The sequence below is a fragment of the Ursus arctos genome, unplaced genomic scaffold (assembly GCF_023065955.2).
Source record: "Ursus arctos isolate Adak ecotype North America unplaced genomic scaffold, UrsArc2.0 scaffold_33, whole genome shotgun sequence".
NCBI classification, from domain to species: domain Eukaryota; kingdom Metazoa; phylum Chordata; class Mammalia; order Carnivora; family Ursidae; genus Ursus; species Ursus arctos.
In genome coordinates this window covers 17661930-17682314 of record NW_026623019.1, presented here as the reverse complement: position 1 = coordinate 17682314, position 20385 = coordinate 17661930, and the positions used below count along the sequence as shown (strand labels likewise).

The 20385-nt window shown below is 42.3% G+C and overlaps 1 protein-coding gene across 1 annotated transcript in view; it reads left to right on the top strand.

Moving 5' to 3' along the window:
* GNAQ (G protein subunit alpha q) overlaps positions 1-20385 on the top strand; it is a 304957-nt gene that overhangs the window by 85954 nt on the left and 198618 nt on the right. Inside the window, exon 2 of the mRNA XM_026518812.4 lies at positions 19187-19371. Within this exon, the coding sequence (XP_026374597.1) occupies positions 19187-19371 (185 nt within the window). The remainder of the gene's footprint in view (positions 1-19186; positions 19372-20385) is intronic.

The following is a 20385-nucleotide window of genomic DNA, read 5'->3' as shown; positions in this document are numbered from 1 at the left end:
GAAGGAAGAGGAATGTTTTGGTGTCTGAGCTCATGAGGGGTAGATGGGGTGAGGTAGCTTGATGGCACAGAGATGACTGGGTGCTTTGGGAGATTGGTGACAGTCCGCATCTTACACAAGGCTTTATAAAATAGCCTTTGTCAGCGATATATTCGGCCTCTGAATGAATTTGAAAAGAAGAGGAATGGAGCCCAAACACCTTGAACAACTGAAGATTTGTAAGCCCTAGTAGAATAACTCTAAAATGCTGTTTCTTGTTTTGGATTATAAAAATAATGTACGTTCAAGTGTACTGAGTTCAGAAAATACAGAAAAGGCTAAGAAAATAAATCGTGAGCACTGTCACCAGCCGATACTATGTTGTTACTATGTGTCTATTCTCTGTGCGTTGATAGATTTCAAACAGGTGTCATGGATATATTATTGCCTGCTTTCTCTGTTAATGTATGACGAACACGATCTGTCGCTATTAGCCATTTTCCTAAAACATTCCCTTGGTAGTAGTTGCCTAAAGTAATGTGAGACAATCTTAAAATAAGACCTTAGTCACTCTCATGACAAAGGTACTTGATTTTTTTCCCCCTTAGTTTGCATTGTGGGGTAAACTGAGCTTTAATTAAGGGTAGGCTTGTACGACTATGGGTACTGGAAATTTATGCCATGATAGAAATAGAAGTCACTTTTGAGTTTATCTAGTCTACTGTCCAATTAAGTATGTATGGGAATTATGGCCCATGTCACTTAGGTGACTGCTCAGAGTCAGACATTTTAATGACGGTAAAGGGACTAGCGTTCTTGGTGTTCTTTGTCCGCTCTCTCAGAGCGCACTTGACAAATATGATCTACTTTCCTTTTCTCAAGACATATTGAACGTGTTTCAGAGTATACTGTAGTTAACATCTCTGGGTTTCTTTTGTGGTTTCTAGGTTGGGTTTAAAGTGATCTTGAGGCTCAAATTTGGCCCACGAGCCAAAACCCCTGAAGAGAGCCCTTTCTTTGGTTCTATAAGATTAGAATAATCTTCAAATCGAAGTTGGCTTGAGAGTTGGAGGTCAGAAATGGATTGTACAATGCCAAGTATCTGCTGTTTGAGGTCATTAGCCTTATGTGCTAATTGGAATGAATGAAACTTCACAAATAATATTTTGTTCATAGATATTGTTCCTGGCTGTTAAAAAGTTACCACTCTTACAGCATTCTCAACTATTGTGCTAGATGCTTTCGTTTTCTTTAATCAGTAGTCGTATGTATTCCTCCTCTGTCCTTGATAAACTCGAAGGGCCTGAAACCCAGCTAGGTATGTTGACTTGCTCACAGTCACATCACCAGTTGGTTAGTCACTAGGTCCAAGTGCAATAGATTCTTAGGATTTGCAAAGGCTGATTAAAATTTAATTTAATAATCGCTCATTAGAAGTTTACAAAATAGAAAAAAAATAACATCACTTGTATTTCCACAACCTAAGCACAGCTATTGGTGACATCCGGGTAAATTTCAGTGTTTGTTTATTCTTAGAAAATGTTGTATGCCTGGATTTTTTTTTTTTTTGGCAAAAGAACTATGGATCAGCCTTTTTCTTTGAACCTCTACCATGTTCAAGGTCCTGAGATCACAAGCGATTAGGAATGTATTTAGTAGGGATCGATTTAATTCTTATTTTTTGGTGACTTTCCCAGGAACCTGATTAGAAATGTCCTATTACTTTTCTCTTCCTCTGATTAGAAAAGGAGCTAATGAAGTGAGGGATATGATTTTCATCTAGCATGCCACCTCTTACTCGGTCTAGCCAACCATTCTGCGAACATGTCAGGATATACATAAAGCAGAGTGATCAGTTCCTGCAGAATGAAGGAAAACAGCCCACCCCAAAGTACGTGTTCTGGTAATGGCAGGCCATCTAGTAGAATCATTTTTTTTTAATATTTTATTTATTTATTCGACAGAGATAGAGACAGCCAGTGAGAGAGGGAACACAAGCAGGGGGAGTGGGAGAGGAAGAAGCAGGCTCATAGCAGAAGAGCCTGATGTGGGGCTCGATCCCAGAACGCCGGGATCACGCCCTGAGCCGAACGCAGACGCTTAACCGCTGTGCCACCCAGGCGCCCCTAGTAGAATCATTTTCGTCTATACTACTTGACCACCCTTTAAGATGTCCTTGTGCACTTCATCTCATTTTTATCCTTACAAGACTGGTTCTTGGGGGGAGTCCACGTAGGGCTCTATCTCATTTTTGACTTCTCCTGGCTTAGAGACCAGTGTCACCTCAGCTCCGTCACTGATTTGGTTACGTCTGTGATGGAAAGTCCCCTGGAAGGTGGAAGAGTATACTTTTTTCAGTTTCTTATGAACTTTTTTCTTTTTACAAAGCGATACATGTTCAGTTTGTTAAATTGAGAAAATGTAAGTTAGCAAAAAGGAAAAAAAAAAGTTCTTCACCCCACCACCCAGAGCTAATTACTTCTAACACTTCTTTGTAAATCTTCCCACCTTACCTTCTCTGCTCGCTAGATTTGTGTGTGTGTGTCTATGTGTGAGTAAATTTAAGAGAACTGGCATGCTGTTTACCCATGGATTTGTAATCACTTTTTCCCTTTCCATGTTTATTTATCCTGAATGTTTTTGTATATAATGTAACAAAATATTTTTTGTGGCTGCATGACCTCATCATTTATTTTACCTCTCCCTTATTGTTGCAAGTTTAATTTTTAATTTTTTTGATGTTTTTAACCAATTATAAGATATGTATCTTATAGCAGATAGGTATTTACAAAATTCACAATTATTTACCTGGGAAAAGTCCCTAAGAATGGAGTCCTTGGTGCAGGAGGCTGTGCAACATTGGAAGACGTGATAGTTATTGCAGAACTTCCCTGAGAAGCTGTAGCTGTTCTGTTTCCCCGTAGGTGTACGGAATGCCAGTTTCCCCCTAGACTTCGGAGTTCTGAACATGATCATTTAAAAACAATCTTTGCCAATTTAATTTATAAAATGACCTGATCTGTCATCCAGCCTGGAGTTAGTCTTCTCATTTTCTTTTGTGATTACCTAAAAAGACATTACTTAAAAAAAACAGCCCCCCCCCCCCCCCCGACCAGAACAGCAGGTGCAGTCTTACCCGGACCTTGTCTCTAGTGTAAGACAGTGAAGGTCCCAGTCCAGGAAGGGGGTAATGTCTCTAGCTCTGGACTCTGTAATACGCACCCCGAGGGTTATTAGGACTTGTGTGCTAGCTCTGATACTCATTTTTATTCCACATCTTTCTTTCCCTTTGTTGCCTCTCATCAGTTTTTTTTTTTTTTAAAGATTTTAATTATTTATTTGTTTGTCAGAGAGCACAAACAGGGGGAGTGGCAGGCAGAGCAGGCAGAAGGAGAAGCAGACGCCCTGCTGAGCAAGGAGCCGGAAGCCGGACTTGATCCCAGAACCCTGGGATCATAACCTGAGCCGAAGGCAGATCCTTAACCAACTGAGCCACCCCAGTGTCCCTCTTCAGTTTTTTTAATTCTGTATTGTAATCCCCTTCCATTCCAGAGCACCTTTTTTGGGGGCAGGGAGAGGAGAATGGGGCAGACGGAGAGAGAGAATCTTACACACAACCCTGAGGTCATGACCTGAGCTGAAATCAAGAGTCAGATGCTTAACTGACTGAGCCACCCAGGCGCCCCTCCAGAGGACCTTTAATGGGACCGCCGTGTATCAACATTCACCTGGGACTAGCGTGGTTTACACATACTGTCCTGATGTAATTTTTAATAGGACCCCTTTCACTCTCAGAAGTTCCTCGTTTGGGATGATAAGTTATGTGGTCACTCTGTATTTGAGTATCAGGCCATCATTTGGTACATAAAATTGAGGTAATTCAACCAATTATTTCTTTGATTTGGTTTTCAAAGAAAGTAATTAGCCTTGCCCCATGGCCTTGTGTTTTTAGTATGCAAAAGAGGGTAATGGTCATGTATCGAAATGCCCAGGATATTATGGTTATAAAATATTCTCTTTGTGTCATATTTTTGATTCTGAGGACTTACTAATTCTACGGGGACAGAATAATTATTCACTTTGAAATTAGGTTGAAAGTCAAGTCCCGAATCACTCATCCTCCCAGTCGAGTGTGATGGTTCATCATTTGTAGTTTGGATTTTTAAATTTTACTTCTTTGCTTTCTGTCAGTGGTTTAGGTTATTGGTTTCTGGGGATGACTTGAGAGAGAAAAGGGGATTGTAAAATTTTGGAATTTCTTATGCTTTCTACCATCCCAAAGCGGTAAAATTTATAAGACATTGCAATGAGCAGTAGTTTGGCACACTGGTTTCTTTTCAGAGTTTTTAGTTACTTTGAGTAAAAATAAGAACTTTCGGTAAGGTGACTGCAGGGTTCCTGGGGGAGATGTGAAGAAGCGTGTTCAGTCCTTTGTGTTCATGATGCAGGATGACAGTTTTCTGATCAAACCGGAGATCCATGGCTAGGCCTAGAATCACAGGTGTTAATAGAATTCGGAAATTTAATTCTGGCCCAGTGAGGTTTCTGAGGTGCCTTACAGTGGTCATCATCATAAAAAGCCTTAAATGTATGTATTTAGCATTTCTAGAACCTTTCTCACCTTTCATTCCTTATGCCGAGTTAGGAAGGCGTAGGGACACACCTCATACTGGAGCCGCAGCGACGAGATCCCGCAGGACACGATGGGCTCTGTTTGCTCCTGTCTCTCCCAGAGTCGCCTAGACAGGATCTCACACTTGGACCTCCTCCCCGTTGTCCTTCTTTCTTCACGTAGCCATTGCAGAGGGACAGTGGCCCATCTCAGTCCGTCTTCCTGGTTCCTGTTCTTTCTGCTGCATTAAAAGCCTTATTTTTTTTTTTTAAGATTTTGTTTATTTATTTGACAGAGATAGAGACAGCCAGCGAGAGAGGGAACACAAGCAGGGGGAGTGAGAGAGGAAGAAGCAGGCTCATAGCGGAGGAGCCTGAGTGGGGCTCGATCCCATAACGCCGGGATCACGCCCTGAGCCGAAGGCAGACGCTTAACCACTGCGCCACCCAGGCGCCCCCAGAAGCCTTCTTGTGTCAGCCACTGTCCGGGATGCTTTTGTCCTCTGTCTCGAACATGGGGCTGTGCTCGCTTGGCATCATTTCTCTCCCAGCCCGGCAGGATGATTTCTGGAACTACCCCTCGAGCCTCTACATGCCCTGGACATGCATTTGTCCACATAACACATTTCAGTTGCCCATCAGCTTCACTGTGAAGTCTTTTTTTCCATCTGGATTGTCATTTGTGCTAAAGGCACCCCGGTGTCCCCAGTCTCCCGGTATGAGGCACGGTGTCCCTCTGTGACTCCTCTTTCTCCCCCGCACCACGGACCAGAGCCACAGCTGCCGGTGCCGGCTTCTCGGGATTGTTCAGGTCCTTCCTTCTTGCCCCTTTTCACCTCACAAATTTAGGCTTGTACTGCCTGCGTGGACCTTTGTAGTAATCTGCTTCGGCCCCGTTTCTTTGCCGAGCTTTTCGTCTGTGAAGTCTGAACCGTCTGCTCATTCCGTGCCTCTGTCTTTAACGGCTCCCTGTGATGGGAGTTCATGCCTCCTCAGAAATTTTCAACAGCTCCTCATAAGCTTTCGAATCAAATCCAGACTCTGGAGCATGTGTTAAGTGGAAAAAAGAACAAAGCTTGTACACCAAAGCCCAAATATAAATATATACTTTAAAGGTGAGGGAATGCTTTTAGCAGCAAGCTTTTCTCAGGAGTCTGATACTTTGGCAAGTTAGGTGCTTAACAACTCATTAAAGTTTCATTCCCTAAGATGAAAACGTTCTGGGATTGATGGTGATGATGCTTGCATGCGTCTGCAAATATAGTAAAAACCGCTGAATGGTATACTCTAATTGAGTTGCAGGATATGTGAATTATGTCTCAATAAAGCTGTTATTTAAAAAGTTCATTACCCAGAGTTTATACAATTCCTACGGCACCTGTTACAGTACAATGCGAACAATCAGTAGTGACCCAATGACCTTAGCGATAATATTTATTAAGAAGAATGCATGATCAGAAGTTTCCTCACTCATTATATTCCTAAACCTGTGTGTGTGTGAAATATCTAGAACATTGTAATAGGCATTCTGTTTAATATGTAGTGTGTTGACAGGCTTTCTAAAAAAAAAGTCGTTGATGAGTATACTTAGGAAAGCCATATGTAGACAAGAGGATAAGCAAGTCTTTACTGTCACCATTAGGCTAAAGCATTTGGTTTTTAAAGCCCTCTCCAACTGTGTGTGTGTGTTGGGGGGGGGAAGGGTTTTTGCAAATGCCTGAAAATGTCGCTCCACTTAGCAGGGCCTAGTGATTCAGTATTTCCTTTTTTTTTTTTTTTTTTAATTGTTTTACTATTTTGCATTCAGTTGATCTAGTTTCTGCCAACTTCTTTATCGGTTCAAGTAAGTAAGCACTGCGTAGGTAATGCAAGCTTTCATTAGATGCTTTAGTGACGTTTTTCCCTTTTCTGTGATGAAGTATTTCAGGGAAAAGGTTGCATGTAAAATAGCTGGTTTCTGGTTGTTTTGATTTTACTCAAATTACTGTTACTACTTAACCTCAAACGTTATTATTCGTGCATTATTAGGTCACTTTGTAAGAAATCATATCTGAATGTATACTGAGATAATTGGACAACATTTGTTGGGTCCCGTGGCCTAAAACCGAGACTCAGTCTGAGAGCCAAACATTATCTTGAATTCTGGGTCTCTTCCCCTTTAACTGTGGTTTTTGCTTTTTGGAACAGTTCCATGGATTGTGAACTAAGAGCAGAGGCTCAATTTAAATTATAAGAGGGTAATTAGTTTCCCTTCCTTTTTTTTATCCGTCAGATGGCAGCAAGTCATCATATGTGTAAGCCTTACTAAACATTAATAAAGTGCACCGATGTGCTTTTCCCTAATTTTACTTCCTCAAGAAGCAGATCTGGTTTTAAGACTGTCCTTTCTTATTTCCTGCCCAATGCCTGTACGTCTGTAGGTACGATCCTTCTGAGAAAGGAGTGCGCTCTATTCTCTTTTCAGGTGAAGGCTTATTTCCAAGTGCAACTTACCTAAGAATAAGGAAACAGGCACTTCTTGTTTATTTGAGACCGAGGTTGACCAATGCAATTTCTGAAAAAAAAAAAGAGCGGGGGTAAAAGCGGAAGGGGGAGCCCTGCTCTATCACCATTCTTTTCCAGGTCTGTTATCGTCCCTGGCCCAAACACAGGGGAAACATGTGGCCATTAGGCAAAATAAATTATAGGACAAAATTTAAATTAAAGAAACAAACCGCAGGGCGACTCTTTAATGATGATTTCTGGGGAAATTGTCTTGACATCTCTCGATGGTGCCAGATGTTGCCTCTCTCGCTTTGGACAGCACACATGAATGCCCAGGGCGCACCACTGGATTGCCTTGGCATAGTTCAAATCTAAAAGAGCAGGGGCACTTCATGTCTCTATCTTCAAAGTTCCCTGAGCATCAGCGAGAAAGGGGCCACTTCCTCCCTCCGTTCGTTCATATTTCAACTTTAAAAAAAGCTGAATCTTAAGAATTATTTTTTTGTCTGCGTTTCTAGGGGAAGTGAGAACCGAAGCGATTTCTTAATGCATCTCTAGATGGGATAGTTGTGGTAACCTCCCATATTAGCCATTTGGAAATGATTACTTTTAAGAGCCTTTGTTGGGTGGTGGTCATGCTAATGATGACACCCCCTGCAGGTACGGTCATTTTTGATTAATGTCCTCATTTCCCCCGAAAAGAGAATTTTTAAACATGTGAATAATGCATAGGTTTGGCTTGCTTGTGTGTGTGTTTTAAGTGTGTTCTTTCTCTTCCTTTAAAAAAAAAGGAAACGTTGCTCTCAGTTTAGTTTTTGTTTTAATTAGATCTCGGGTGCTACAGAAACAGCGCACTCCTGAAAGTCCCTACCCGCTCGAATTAATAATGGCTCCGCTAGAGCAAATTCACGAACTCTTGTTGCCCATAAAACACTCTCTCTTGAAGATCCTTTCATACTTTCATGCTTACGAGGTGGACTTGGAACATTCACAAGCCCTTCTTAGTATTTCTGGTGTCATTATTTGAAATATTGGGGTGATATTAACTCAGAGGCATGCGGCGCTGTGCCGTCTGAATAGCCACGCATTTCGTGAGGCAGCCAGACCCTTGCTGCCCTTAACTGGAGCACTGCTCGCTCCCTCCAGCACCTTAATTCCCCTATCTCAAAAGATAATTATTTTTAGAGGCTCCGAGTGAAGAGCCACATGAGCCAAAGGAAAAAAAAAATCTTGACATATTAACCTTGAAAGAAGACTACTACAGTTCGTAGGCAACTCATTTGAATTAATATTTGAATGCATAGTAAATAATAGGTCAGGTTTTTTTCCTGCCCCGTGAGACAGCTAATGAATGATGTTTAATGCAGTACAACAGACAGAGAAGAAAAATGATCAGAAAAGCTGAAAGCCGGAGGGAACCTTTGAGGTCATCCAGGCCAGTTCCCTTGTCTTCAGCTCTCAGGGGCTCAGTGACCATGTATTGATCACTTTCCCCGTGGTCCCTGACGCAGCTGGCTTCAGAGGGCCCCTGACTTCCGCTGATGCTCTTTCCAGGCCGCCCACCTGCCTGTAGGATTATCTCCTGATGAATATGACATGAGGTGGAAAATGGCATTTCAGATCTGTCCTGGCCTTTCCCTCCACAACCGATTTAATTCGTCGTTTTCCTCGACGAAGGCCACGTGAGCCGTCCTGTCTTGAGGCCTTCAGAGGATTCCCAAGTGCCCCTTGTCATTTCACCCAGCACATTTGTAAAGTATGCAGTTCATGATGTCTGTAACCTAAAAATCTGGACCACCTACCTGCCTGTTTTATATTATCTGAAATAATTGTTAAAAATCTGTGGGTGGCTACTTATTCTAAGGGTTCGTACCTTTTCAAATATTATTATTATGACTTGGCACTTTTGTGATATCTTCCCGTGTTCCAAATAACATTCATTGAAGCAATGTCACCACTTTATAAATCAATGTGTGTTTGTGTGTGACTTAGAGCCTTGAAAGTTTCCTATCTTTTTACATAAGGAACTTTGTCTCGTAGGAAATGAAATTATAAGCCTGGTTTTGCAGTGAGTCTGCTGTGACTCATCCATTAGCATAAGGACCTCAGTCATGGTTGTGCCCTTGCCTTTGTTGGAGGCCCAGAGAATGTAGGATACAAATTGCGTCTTTTCCATGGGTATCCTCCACATCAATGTGGTGGGCCTTTTTTGTGCAGGTATACAGAAGGTGATTCCATTGGAATGAATAAGCACTTCAAACTGCATGTGCCTCTCTGTACCCAAACCTTTTCCTCTTCAAGCCTCTTTAACTGAGAATCCAGAACCTCTATCCATCTGAGTCACCCGATCCCCAAATCTAGGGGTCATCTCTATTTCCTCTCCTCCCCTCCCTCCCCACTTCTCATCCGTCTCCACCCAGGCTAGACCTGGAATCATCTCTCCTCTCTCCATCACGTCTCCTGCCCTTGTCTTTTGCTTGGATTACTGAAGCACCCTCCTGGCTTACCCTTACCGTCCACTCTTCACTTAGCATTAATCAAACCGTATCACTTTCCTAGTTAAAATTCTCCAAAGCTGTCCAGAGTGCCTAAAATAAAATCCAGACTTGTTTCCTGAAATGCAGTAGCCCGTGTCATTAGCCTCTGCCTCTGTAGTCAGCAGAGCCAGCCTCTCTGTTACCTCCTGCCTCTCCCCCACCGCCCCAGTCACTACGCCTCGGCCACACTGGCCCTCTGGTCGTCCCCACAACGTGCCAGCCGAGCCGTTCCCACCTTGACCTCTGTGTCAGCTGGGTCACTGCTTGGAATGCTTCTTTCTAATTTTCTTGTGGCTGGATCCTGGATATTCAGATATCAGCTTAGATGCCCCTTCTTAGGAAGTCTTTCCTTGGCTTCCCAAATTAAAGTAGCTGCTAGGTCATTCTGTATTTCATTATCCTTTAATTCTTTAGTGCAGAACATCTATCTCCATTGGATAGTTTATTGTTCATCTGTGTAGCTGTGTGCCATCTGCCACTCACACTTGCATGGTGCCTGTGTGAGAGCAGGGACTCTGTCCTGTATCCTCACTGCCTAGACTAATAGCTGCCGTGAAACGTACACACAATAAACTTAGGAACAATCCATGCTTAAAATGTACATATAGTGTTATTTTTTTAAAAGATTTTATTTATTTGATAGAGTGAGCGAGAGAGAGCGCGCACGAGCGGGGACAGAGGGAAAGGGAGAAGCAGGCTCTTTTGCTGACCAGGGAGCCCGACGTGGGGCTCGATCCCATGACCCAGGGATCATGACCTGAGCTGCAGGCAGAGACTTAACCGACTGAGCCACCCAGGCGCCCCAATACTATGGCTTTAAATGCTGAGATACTGGGGATGGTTAGCTCAGTTATTTTGAGGAATAGAAAATGAGAATCACATCTGAGCCTAGGGTAAGGTGAGTAAGGTTGTTGCTTTGGATATAGAATTTAAGGAAGCATCCCAAATGCCAGTGTGGCACAGGACATCATTGTTGCCTATTCTGTCTTTATTTTAAAATATTTTTTTGTTGCTTGATTCTTTTGCCCATCACGGGCTTTTGGCATTAATTTTGATTTTGAAAAAATACTGCATTGAAATATTATTTCTCTTGATTACTCCATTTTTGCCTCTTCCCATCTAGCCCCAGATTGGACTGTTCTCTCATTTTTCCGCTGGGTTTTGCATTATAAATTAAATCTAGTATTTGTTGAGTTACATCCCAGTCACTGTTTGATCAGCTCACCAGAAATTCACAGTTCAGCTGTAGAGTAGGTGGTGGTGCTTGAGATGAGGAAAAAGTGTGAGAGGCCAGGTAACTTAATCGGGTCACAGAGCTATCGGGGTGTGGCACAAGTTAGCGTACGCGGAATATGCGATATGGGTAGAAATAGACTCAAAAAGTGGAAGAAAGATTAAGGCCTTTATCATCCTGGCATATTTACTCCACTGTTCTTGAGAGGCCTTTAAATAAATGCAGTGAACAAGAATCCAAGGCTTAGGGAAGAAGGGTTGATGGGCCAGTTGGGCGGGGAAGGGGAAGAAGACGGAACTCAAAGAATGTGTCAGTGAGATGCGTGAGGAAGCTCGCTGTATTCTGTGTATTTTATTGATTGCCATTGGGAGTACATTAGGGGACATGAGAAAACTCACCTATTTGGATCAAGTACTCGATTATATGGAGAAGTACTCCTGTGACAATGTAACTTTAAAGTGTGGAATGATTTCCGGGAAACGTTTTTGAGTTATAAAAAAAAAAATCACTGCACATCACACATCAGAATAAAGTGTAGATGGATTAGTTAAGTGTAAAACATAAAACCAGAGAAGCCAAAGTGCATACATATGTTTGGAACTTGTAAAAAACATAAGCCTAGTAGATCACAGAGGAAACCAGGTGAATTAATTAAGTGCACATTTCAAGTTGATACAACAAATTTTGTCATCGAATGAAAAGAAAGGGACAGGTTGAGGAACTATTTGTAACCAAAGTTTAATTTTGTTTTAAAAACTAAATTGTTCTAAGAAATCCTCCCCCCTCCCCCCTCCCCCCAAACATAGCAGGTCCTCAAATTAAAAGAAAAGGTGAGTTCATAGATAGGATGCAAATGACAAGGTATGAAACAAGTTCTCATAAGTAAAAATATAAATTAAGATAAAGATTTAATTTTGTTTCTCAAATTGTAATTATTACAAGAGCGTGGTGTTGGTAAATGAAAAGTGGGGTAGAGAAGGGTCTGATGGACGTACCAAGTGGTGTAACTATCGAGGGGCCGTATAACTGTGAGGCCACTCTTCCACCCACCTGCTTTTCTCTCATACTCTCCTAAGGCAGATTGAGGCGAAGATTTTTCTTCAGGGATGTTTATCACAACATTATTTATAAAAGTGAAAAATGAGAAATACTCATAACGTGTTACGACAGGGGAGTTGTTAAATTATCACACATCCTTATGATGGCCTTTCAGACAATCATTAATCGCTGTTTCTGAAGCATAATTAGTATCTTGGAATGATTATCACAATATTTTATGTGAAAACCAACAATACAGTATTATTCCAGGTTTATTTTAGAACAAGGACAGAAAGAATACATCTGCCTAGAGAAGGAGACCGGAAAGAAATATACCAAAATGTTAAAATTTCAACAATTTTGAAAACTCTTCCAGGTTTCTGAATTTTCTTTAGCAAATCTTTACAACTTTTATACATTTGGAAAAAATGTTTTATGAAAAGAAACTTCATGAGGACGTAAGATCAGGAGCCCTGGACAGACGAGATCTCTGTAGGTTCTAGTTCATTCCCTTCTGTTTCGTTTTCAACCAGCAGAATCCTTGAGTGAGTGAGTCCCTTCCGCTCCTTTGCAAACCGAGGGACCCCAGAGCTTCTCATACTTTTCCTGTGAACACACTCAGAGGCAGAAGAGCGTGAAGATGTACTCCTGGGGGAGGAAAGGATGGGGGAGATAATCTCAAAGTAACTTCCTTGGGGGCACCTGGCTGGCTTAGTTGGTGGAGCATGTGACTCTTGAACTTGGGTTCGTGAGTTCAAGCCCCACCTTGGGTATAGAGTTTGCTTTAAAAAAAGAAAAATAAAAGCAAACACATAAAAAAGTAACCTCCTGAACAAATTTGAGTGTGAAAATTCATGTAAACTTCCCCTTCATCTCCAAACTATACTGATAGTAGTTTATGAAATTTAAAAAAAAATTGAGATATAATTTATATACCATGACATCCACCATTTAAAAGTATACATTCTAATGGTTTTTACTCTATTCAGAAGCTTGTGCAACCAACGGATGCTAGTTTTTAGTAGACAGATGTTTACCATGGCTGCTCTGTGGTCAAATTGACTTTCCAAGAAATTATACCTTTTGAGTGACCTTGACAGTACTGCAGGTCCCTTTCCCAGGAGGATTTTACCACTTTGAGAAGCGCAGGACTAGATGAAATTCTAAATATTTTCAAGAAATTGCATTTTCAGTGTATTTTGCCTACCTTGCCTTTAAAACCAACTTACCTGGATGAGTTATTATTAATAGTCCTGGTTACCACTGATTTACCCATCTGTTCAGTTTCCATTCACAGTGGGTGATAACTGAATTCACTTCATTTCTGTGCTGTATTTTTTAAACTGTCTAGTACCTTCCGCCAGACCTTGCCAAGGATAAAGAGTGAAGTCATTCCCAACTCTTGGCCTCAAAGGACAGTCTTTTAAGGAGAGGAAGTTACGGTGACTTTGGTATTCAAGCTGCTTCAAGTGCAGGGTCCCAATTTAAGTAGAGGAAATTGTGCAGAAGGCAGAATGCACGTGTCTTAAAGCAGATAGCCTGAGATGTGGGCAACACATGGAATGAGTTTGGAGTCAGTGTATTTAACTCACTTTTATCTCAGTGCTATTAATTCTTTGCAGGTGTGGCTTGATGACGTGCTCGTGGGTAGAAAATTCCTCCCTGAAATTTCTGGTTCTACTTTATCCAAGATTAGGTGGAAGTAGTCCAAGTTCAGCTTTGGTGGTGCTGAGATTCCATGTCTTAGACTCTTGGCCTAAACCAGCAGGCCTTATTAAGTACAGTTACTTGAGTAATAATTGAGCTCCATGAGACTTGGGTCTGTTCTTAGCCTCTCTCTGTCTGGGTGCTGGCCAATCAAGAGGGCAGGGCAAGGGCATTTGGCCTAAGCCTTCACATTAATTAAAGGCTTCAGATGTAGATTTCTGATGGTTTGACAATATCTCCAAATACAGTCATGAAAGGCACTGGCAGGGCGAGACGAATATATTCATTGTACAACTCTAAATACCACAGTTTTTATAACTCAGTTTTGGCATTTCTTCTTTTTCCTGGGAGCCTAAAAAAAAGGGGGCAGTGGTGTGGGTCTCCCTAGGCCTGGAAGAGGGCCTGAGAAGGCATATTTTCTGCCTTTTTTTTTTTCAGGGTGACGGGAATGAAGCATGAGGAGCCTTCAAGTTCCTGATAGTGCAGCATTCATTGATTGCTTTCCAGGGCTCTTGTATGGCAGTTGAGGACACCCCTGCCTTTTCAGAGCAGTGACAGCAGTCACTGACATTTCGAGGGCACGAGCAAGTCTTGTGTATACGTAGATTGTGCTTTGCAGCTCTTTTGATAAAAGTACAATCCAAGAAGCCAACTTAAGTGTGAGGGAAGGAACCAATGAATCCATGATTGCTTTCAACAGTAAATGATAATCCATTGCCGTTGAGAAGTTAACGTATTACTGGATTTAAAACTGCCATTTCAGGAAGGTGGGGGATTGGGATGAGAAGAACCGTCCTGCCTTTAGAGATGACTAGACAGAACTGTTTACGGCTTTCGCTGTGCAAATGGGCAGGGTAATCAGTGTCGTCATGCAGATGCTTCGTGTGAGTAGGATACAGAGAGTAAACAGGGATTTGTGGCAGAAGCCGTGTGTGGAAATCCTCTTGTGTTGAAAAGATCTTGTCAAAGCCTGAAATGAAAGATGGGAGCCTCAGATTGTTGTGTGTGTGACCGTGTGAATGGCCGTTGCGCTGTATTCTAACTCGCAAAGTGATGCCCTCCACAGCGGGATATGAAATTCATATTTGATTTCGTTCTGATGGAAAGACATGCGAAGTGAAGTGGGGATGGCTGGCTGTGCTTTATCCTGATCTGATGGGTAGGGAAGAAAAAAACCTAAGAATCCCTCAAAGCCAATTACACATGCTGGATGATATGCCCCCCGCCCCCTTTTTAAAGATTTTATATTTAAGTAATGTCTACACCCAATGTGGAGCTCGAACTCACAACCCAAGATCAAGAGTTGCATGCTCTACTGACTGAGCCAGCTGGGCACCCCAGGTGTGCCCTCTCTAATAGCATGGTTCTTGCAGAGTCTCATTTCTGGGTGTTTTGATGAGTGAGGCTAAGAAAAGGCAGAGTACCTTACCCAAAGGTAGGACAGCTCTTCTGGGGAAAATTTTTAGCCTTATTTATAGACACCATCACAAGAGGAAAGGCAGTGTTGTGTGGTGCGTACCCTTGTGTGTGTTGATGTGCCTGTTAAAGTTGTGAAGTGACTTGATTGGAGATATATTCAAATTAGCAAAAATGAGAGCCTCCCCGGCTCTCTGCTAGAGTAAGGGCTCACTGCTAGATCTTATCAATGGCTTTGGAAACAGTAGACGTGTATTTCTTGAGCTAGGTCAAGAGTTCCTTATGCCATGTGCTGTGAAAAGAGATTAGCCGTCGCTGGATTCACAGAGAATCTATTAGCAGAAAAGTCTGCTTTCTCTCATTCAGATATAAAGAATTGTGGAGTCTCAGAATTTTCATGTGGCCTTAGGAAATAACACCATTTTATAAATTCGAGAACAGCTGGTTGGTTGGTTTTTTTAAATTTTTTTTTAGGTGTTCCAAATATTTTTTTTCATACTCATCATGAGTAGATCGTTAAAATGTCCCTTTCAAATCCTGAGAACGTTGTATAAGTCTATAAAAATAGGAAGCATGATATTTGGCTTACACATTTGTGAAGAATAGTTCATTTGTCTCCATGCTGGAATTCTTTCTATGTAACAAAGAAGCTGAAGTGTTTTGCTCGGTTGAGGTTTCAGTCCATATATCTTTTGTTGGGGGGCTAAGTCCATCGTTGGTGCGGAATAGTACTCTCTTGACTACTTTTATCTTCCACCTGCAGTGTTTAAAAGACACAGACACTCTCTTACCTGGAAATCTTCCTTCGCTCTGAAATCACTGTATTTATATAGTAACATCAAAGGGTGAACATTAAGTTCATGGGGGAAGTTTATCTGGGCGGAATGGCCAGTCAATTGGAAGATGGCAAAGAGATTCAAAATGGCTCCCCACCAATCGAAGCGGTATTCAGAAACTCAGAATTAGATTAAATGGATAAAAGTTGGGTGAAGTCAAAGCCATCGTAAGATATGTTCAGCCAGTGGGCAGTAGAAGCTAATTACCCTGGATTTAGGGCAGTCGTGACTAAGAAAATAGTGACAAACCCAAACTGGGCAGCTGGGGGCTGGGCCGAACGCTCCTGTTGCCTGTTACTGGCCATGGCATCCTCGCCTGAGGCCTCACCCCTCCAAGACCTTTTCTTTGATGTGAAATGAGGATAAAGACATGTATCTCACAGGTTTTGAAAGGATGAAATGACAGTATATTTCAGAGTTCTTGGCAAAACATAAAGGGTCGGACACAAATTTCTTTTAATTTCCTTTATAAGAGGGGATATTCAGGAGGTGGGGACCATGATTTTCCCTGTCGGTGTTGGAGATTGGTCCTGGGGGTGTGTGTGTGTGTGTGTGTGTGTGTGTGCGCGCGCGCGCGCATGTTCTGGGGACTGGTGGCTAGTGGTGTATTTATTAGGACTTTGGGGGAGAATTGGGTTCTGTCCTTTCTTCATCATGGCCGGCCTCCAGGACAGTGTTATGAGAGTGAGTTAGTGACCAACAAGTTCTGTACGGACTAGAGAGCACCTCATGAATAAGATTTCTGGAGAAAGGGCCTCTTTCATCTTCCCCTGCTTCCCTTGTGGCGTTTGTACTGGTCGGAAACCTGTGGCACACTCCAGCTAGGTGGCTGAGGGGAGTTCTAGAACGGACAGGTCACTAGTGTCTGGCACTAGCCTATCAAGGGGAGACAGCAGTCACAGGCACCCAGAGAGGGTAGCTGTATGGGCCAGGGGGCACCCAGCAGGAGCTGTGGCCTTTGAAGGGGACACAGTATATCTCTGGTGCCCTTGCAGGGAGTGAGCTGTGGGAAAAATTCCCCCTTCCTTATTTACCTGCTCTCTGGTCTCCTTCTCGTGTCTTCTATGTGCTAGACCCAAGATAAAGACGAGGGCAAGGGAGCTGTTGATGTGAAACCCTTATGGATCAGCCTCTCCGGAGGTACTGAGCAAGACAAGAGAATGGAGAGAGAGGATGCCTGGGTGTGTCGGGGGCAGTAGGAACATGTCTTACTTCGGAGTTGATTTTTGGATTCTTTTTTCTTTCCTCTTTCCTTGCCCGCATTCATTCATTGGTCCCGCATTCTGTCTCTGTTTGGACTCTTCATAGCTTGATCTAGTCACCCAGGTGACTAGCGCTGACTGCTCTTGCCTGCCTGGCAAGACTTAAGTGAAACACAAGCCGGTGTAGTTTATTTGTCTGCGACTTTCTTATTTTTGTGTTTTAGGTTTTACACTTACCCAAATGAGTATATAAACGCTGCTCGGCTAGCCAGGAGGAAGAGGCCCTAGTGCCTGATTCTCTTCCCTTTTCTTCTCGAGCCATTAACCTCACATATTAAGATTTCTTCTTGTTTTTGTTGTGGAAAAAACTAGCAGGGATTCTGATTTGATGATTATGTCTATGGTTGGGCCCTCCGAGCAAGCCATTGCCCCTGGGATAGGGATAATAAAGAAGCAATCTGGATTTTTTTTTTTCCTGCATACTTTGAAATGCTTGGGAGAGTAAAGATACCTGTTGTTTTCTACGAATTGTGGATCGATAATGAGAATCAGTTTCATAGCTTTATTTCTACCAGAGGTGCTACTTTTTAGATATTTTGGGGTTTTCCCCCCTTATATTTCATGGTTGGGATTATAAAATCGTTGTTTTAAACTCTTGGGATGAAGCTCGTTAAAATGGGTTGATGGCATTCACATTGCAGTGTTAACTTTATAGTCCAAGGACTCCAGATCACTTATTAAAAGTCATATGAAAATGATAAAGGAGTTGCTGACCCAGGACCTCAGAGCTAGAAATCCTCTTCCTCTAACTGGGTGAGGCTTCTGTGTTACCCGGACATCTGTAGTCATTTAAGATTGCTTCTATGAAAACCGTAATACTTACTTGACTCTTCCATGATTGTTTATAAAGATGAAAATGAAATCTAACCTCCAGAAAAACAAAATGAAATTAGGACAGATGCTGTATTCCTGGTTTTCAGTTTTCCTTTTCTTTTGTTTTTTAAGCACCTTGTAGGTGGGAAATGGCAATAAGGATACACTAGCCATCCCGTGTTTTAATATTTTATTCTTCCATGTTTAATATCCATGTTTAGTATCCAAATAGGTCCTTTTAGTGTTTTTCTACACTAAAGACAGAAATAGTTATTGTTTTGGAAATCTCAAGGAGGCCTGAAAGTGAGTGAATAATGTTCAGAAATGAAGTGACGTACAGAAGAAGCCACCTCCATTTGGAAAAATGATGTTTTTACATTCATAGTATTAGATTCATTGTGGAAGAAAGAGGTTGCCATTCAGTGATAGGATCCCATCTTTCTGTCTTTTCTTACTCCCATGGCCATTGGTAGCTTTGTTAGGGATTGCGCTCAGGCTTACGGTAACAGAAGAATGGGTGTTGAAAAGGGGAAAAATAAGAGCACGGAAGAGAAAAGTTCACTAACAGTAAATTTGTATATCATGCTATTATCCAAGGATGGGCAGAAGGAAGGAGAGTCCTTGTGACTTCTCTGAATTAGGCGATTCCTTGAAATAACTCAGCCACATCGAGTGGATACTTGCTGTCCAGAAAATTCCTGATTCTTGCCTGGATGCTGTGCTCTCTCTGTATATGTCCCATTTTAAAGTAAAAGAATATGTCTAGAAATTTCGAGGCATTTTTCTCTTATTGCTCTCTGAACAGCATTTGTCATTTCCAGATCCAAATCCTGCCTAGCCGTCCAGCCCAGCCTCCTGGAAGGCTTTCAGATATTCTCCAGGGAGGAGAGCTTTATCAAGTGTTTATTCTCTTCCGAAGATGCTGATTTCATTGTGTTTCTCACAGATACATGGTTACAAATCACTAGCAAAATTCCACACCGAGTGGCTTCCAAAGAGGTGACAGGCTGTGTGTGTTTTTTGTTTTTTTGTTTTGGTTTGTTTTTTAAGCTCCATCCGCCTCTGAAACGGACTGTCATCCACATGTTTTGCTGAGCGTTCCCTGCAGGTGGCATTTCCCCCCTAGCGATGCCGCCGTCCTGTGATGTTCCTCCAAGCGGGCCTCGCGGGGATGCTGCGTCCAAGCCGCCGTGTCCAGTTCAGTTGTCTGGGAGACCGTAAGAAGGTGTCACGGTCTGATGACATCTTTTGCTGTTGTCCATCTTGCAGGGACAGGAGAGAGTGGCAAGAGTACGTTTATCAAGCAGATGAGAATCATCCACGGGTCGGGCTACTCTGACGAAGACAAAAGGGGCTTCACCAAGCTGGTGTATCAGAACATCTTCACGGCCATGCAGGCCATGATCAGAGCCATGGACACGCTCAAGATCCCCTACAAGTACGAGCACAATAAGGTAGGCGTGGCTCCTCCTGGGAACCGCGGGCGAAGCCGGCCGCGGTGCGGATGCTCTCTTCACACGGCTGGCTGTACAGTGGGTTTTTGTGGCATGCATTTCTCGTCTCCTCCTAAGTGGGACGTGTACTGGTTCCGTATGTTCTTCATAGTTTGTGTTTTTTTCCCCTTAACTCTTTAAAGTCACACCTCTACACAATTAGAGTTGTGTTCTTAGTGATACCGGTGGAAGACACATTCGAATGTTCGGTGATACATAGACGGAGGTTTAAAATTCTGGAGGGACCATGTTACATGAAGAAGACAGGTTTGTAAGTTCAGAACAAATTGACCAAGGTGAGGGAATTCAGAGAAGAGGCAGTGGCCTTGCTTCTACCTCCCACTCTGTGTGCTTCCTTGACGAAGAAAAAAAAAAGAACACAAACAGCTTAAGAGCATTCTGTCCGGTTTAATTTTGGATTTCGTGACTTCCTTTCAGTAGTACCACAGGCTTAATTTTATTTCAAAATAGGTCCATCTGTCACTTCCAATAACCTTTCAAACATGTTTCCCTGCAGTTGTGTTACAGTCATGCAAACTTCTAAAATCACTTGAGAAAGGGTGAGGAAGAAAAAAAAAAACCTAAATTTTCTCAGGGCTTGTAGGTGTTGATCTTCTCGTAAGCTGGTAAAACCTCACCTTTTGTTGACGGAACACTGCATTTGCACCTACACTGGTTTGAGGGCCTTCCTTCAAGTCTTCGACTCAGTGCTCTTGATAATCTATTCTTAAAAATGTTTCCGTATACCAGGTCAATATATGACAGCAAGAAGCCAGCATGCCCACTGTGACTCATAAACGGAGATTTAACTCAAAGTGAATCATAGGTAAAATAAAGCAATGCTGTGTATCTCCACTTCTCTTACCATCTAGAAGCTTCTAAGTGTACAGATCATCTTAAAAGCTGGCATTTATTTTTCTTGGATGCTTCCTTGAAATCGACTGGCTCTTTCTTATCTCATTAATACTCTGGCAC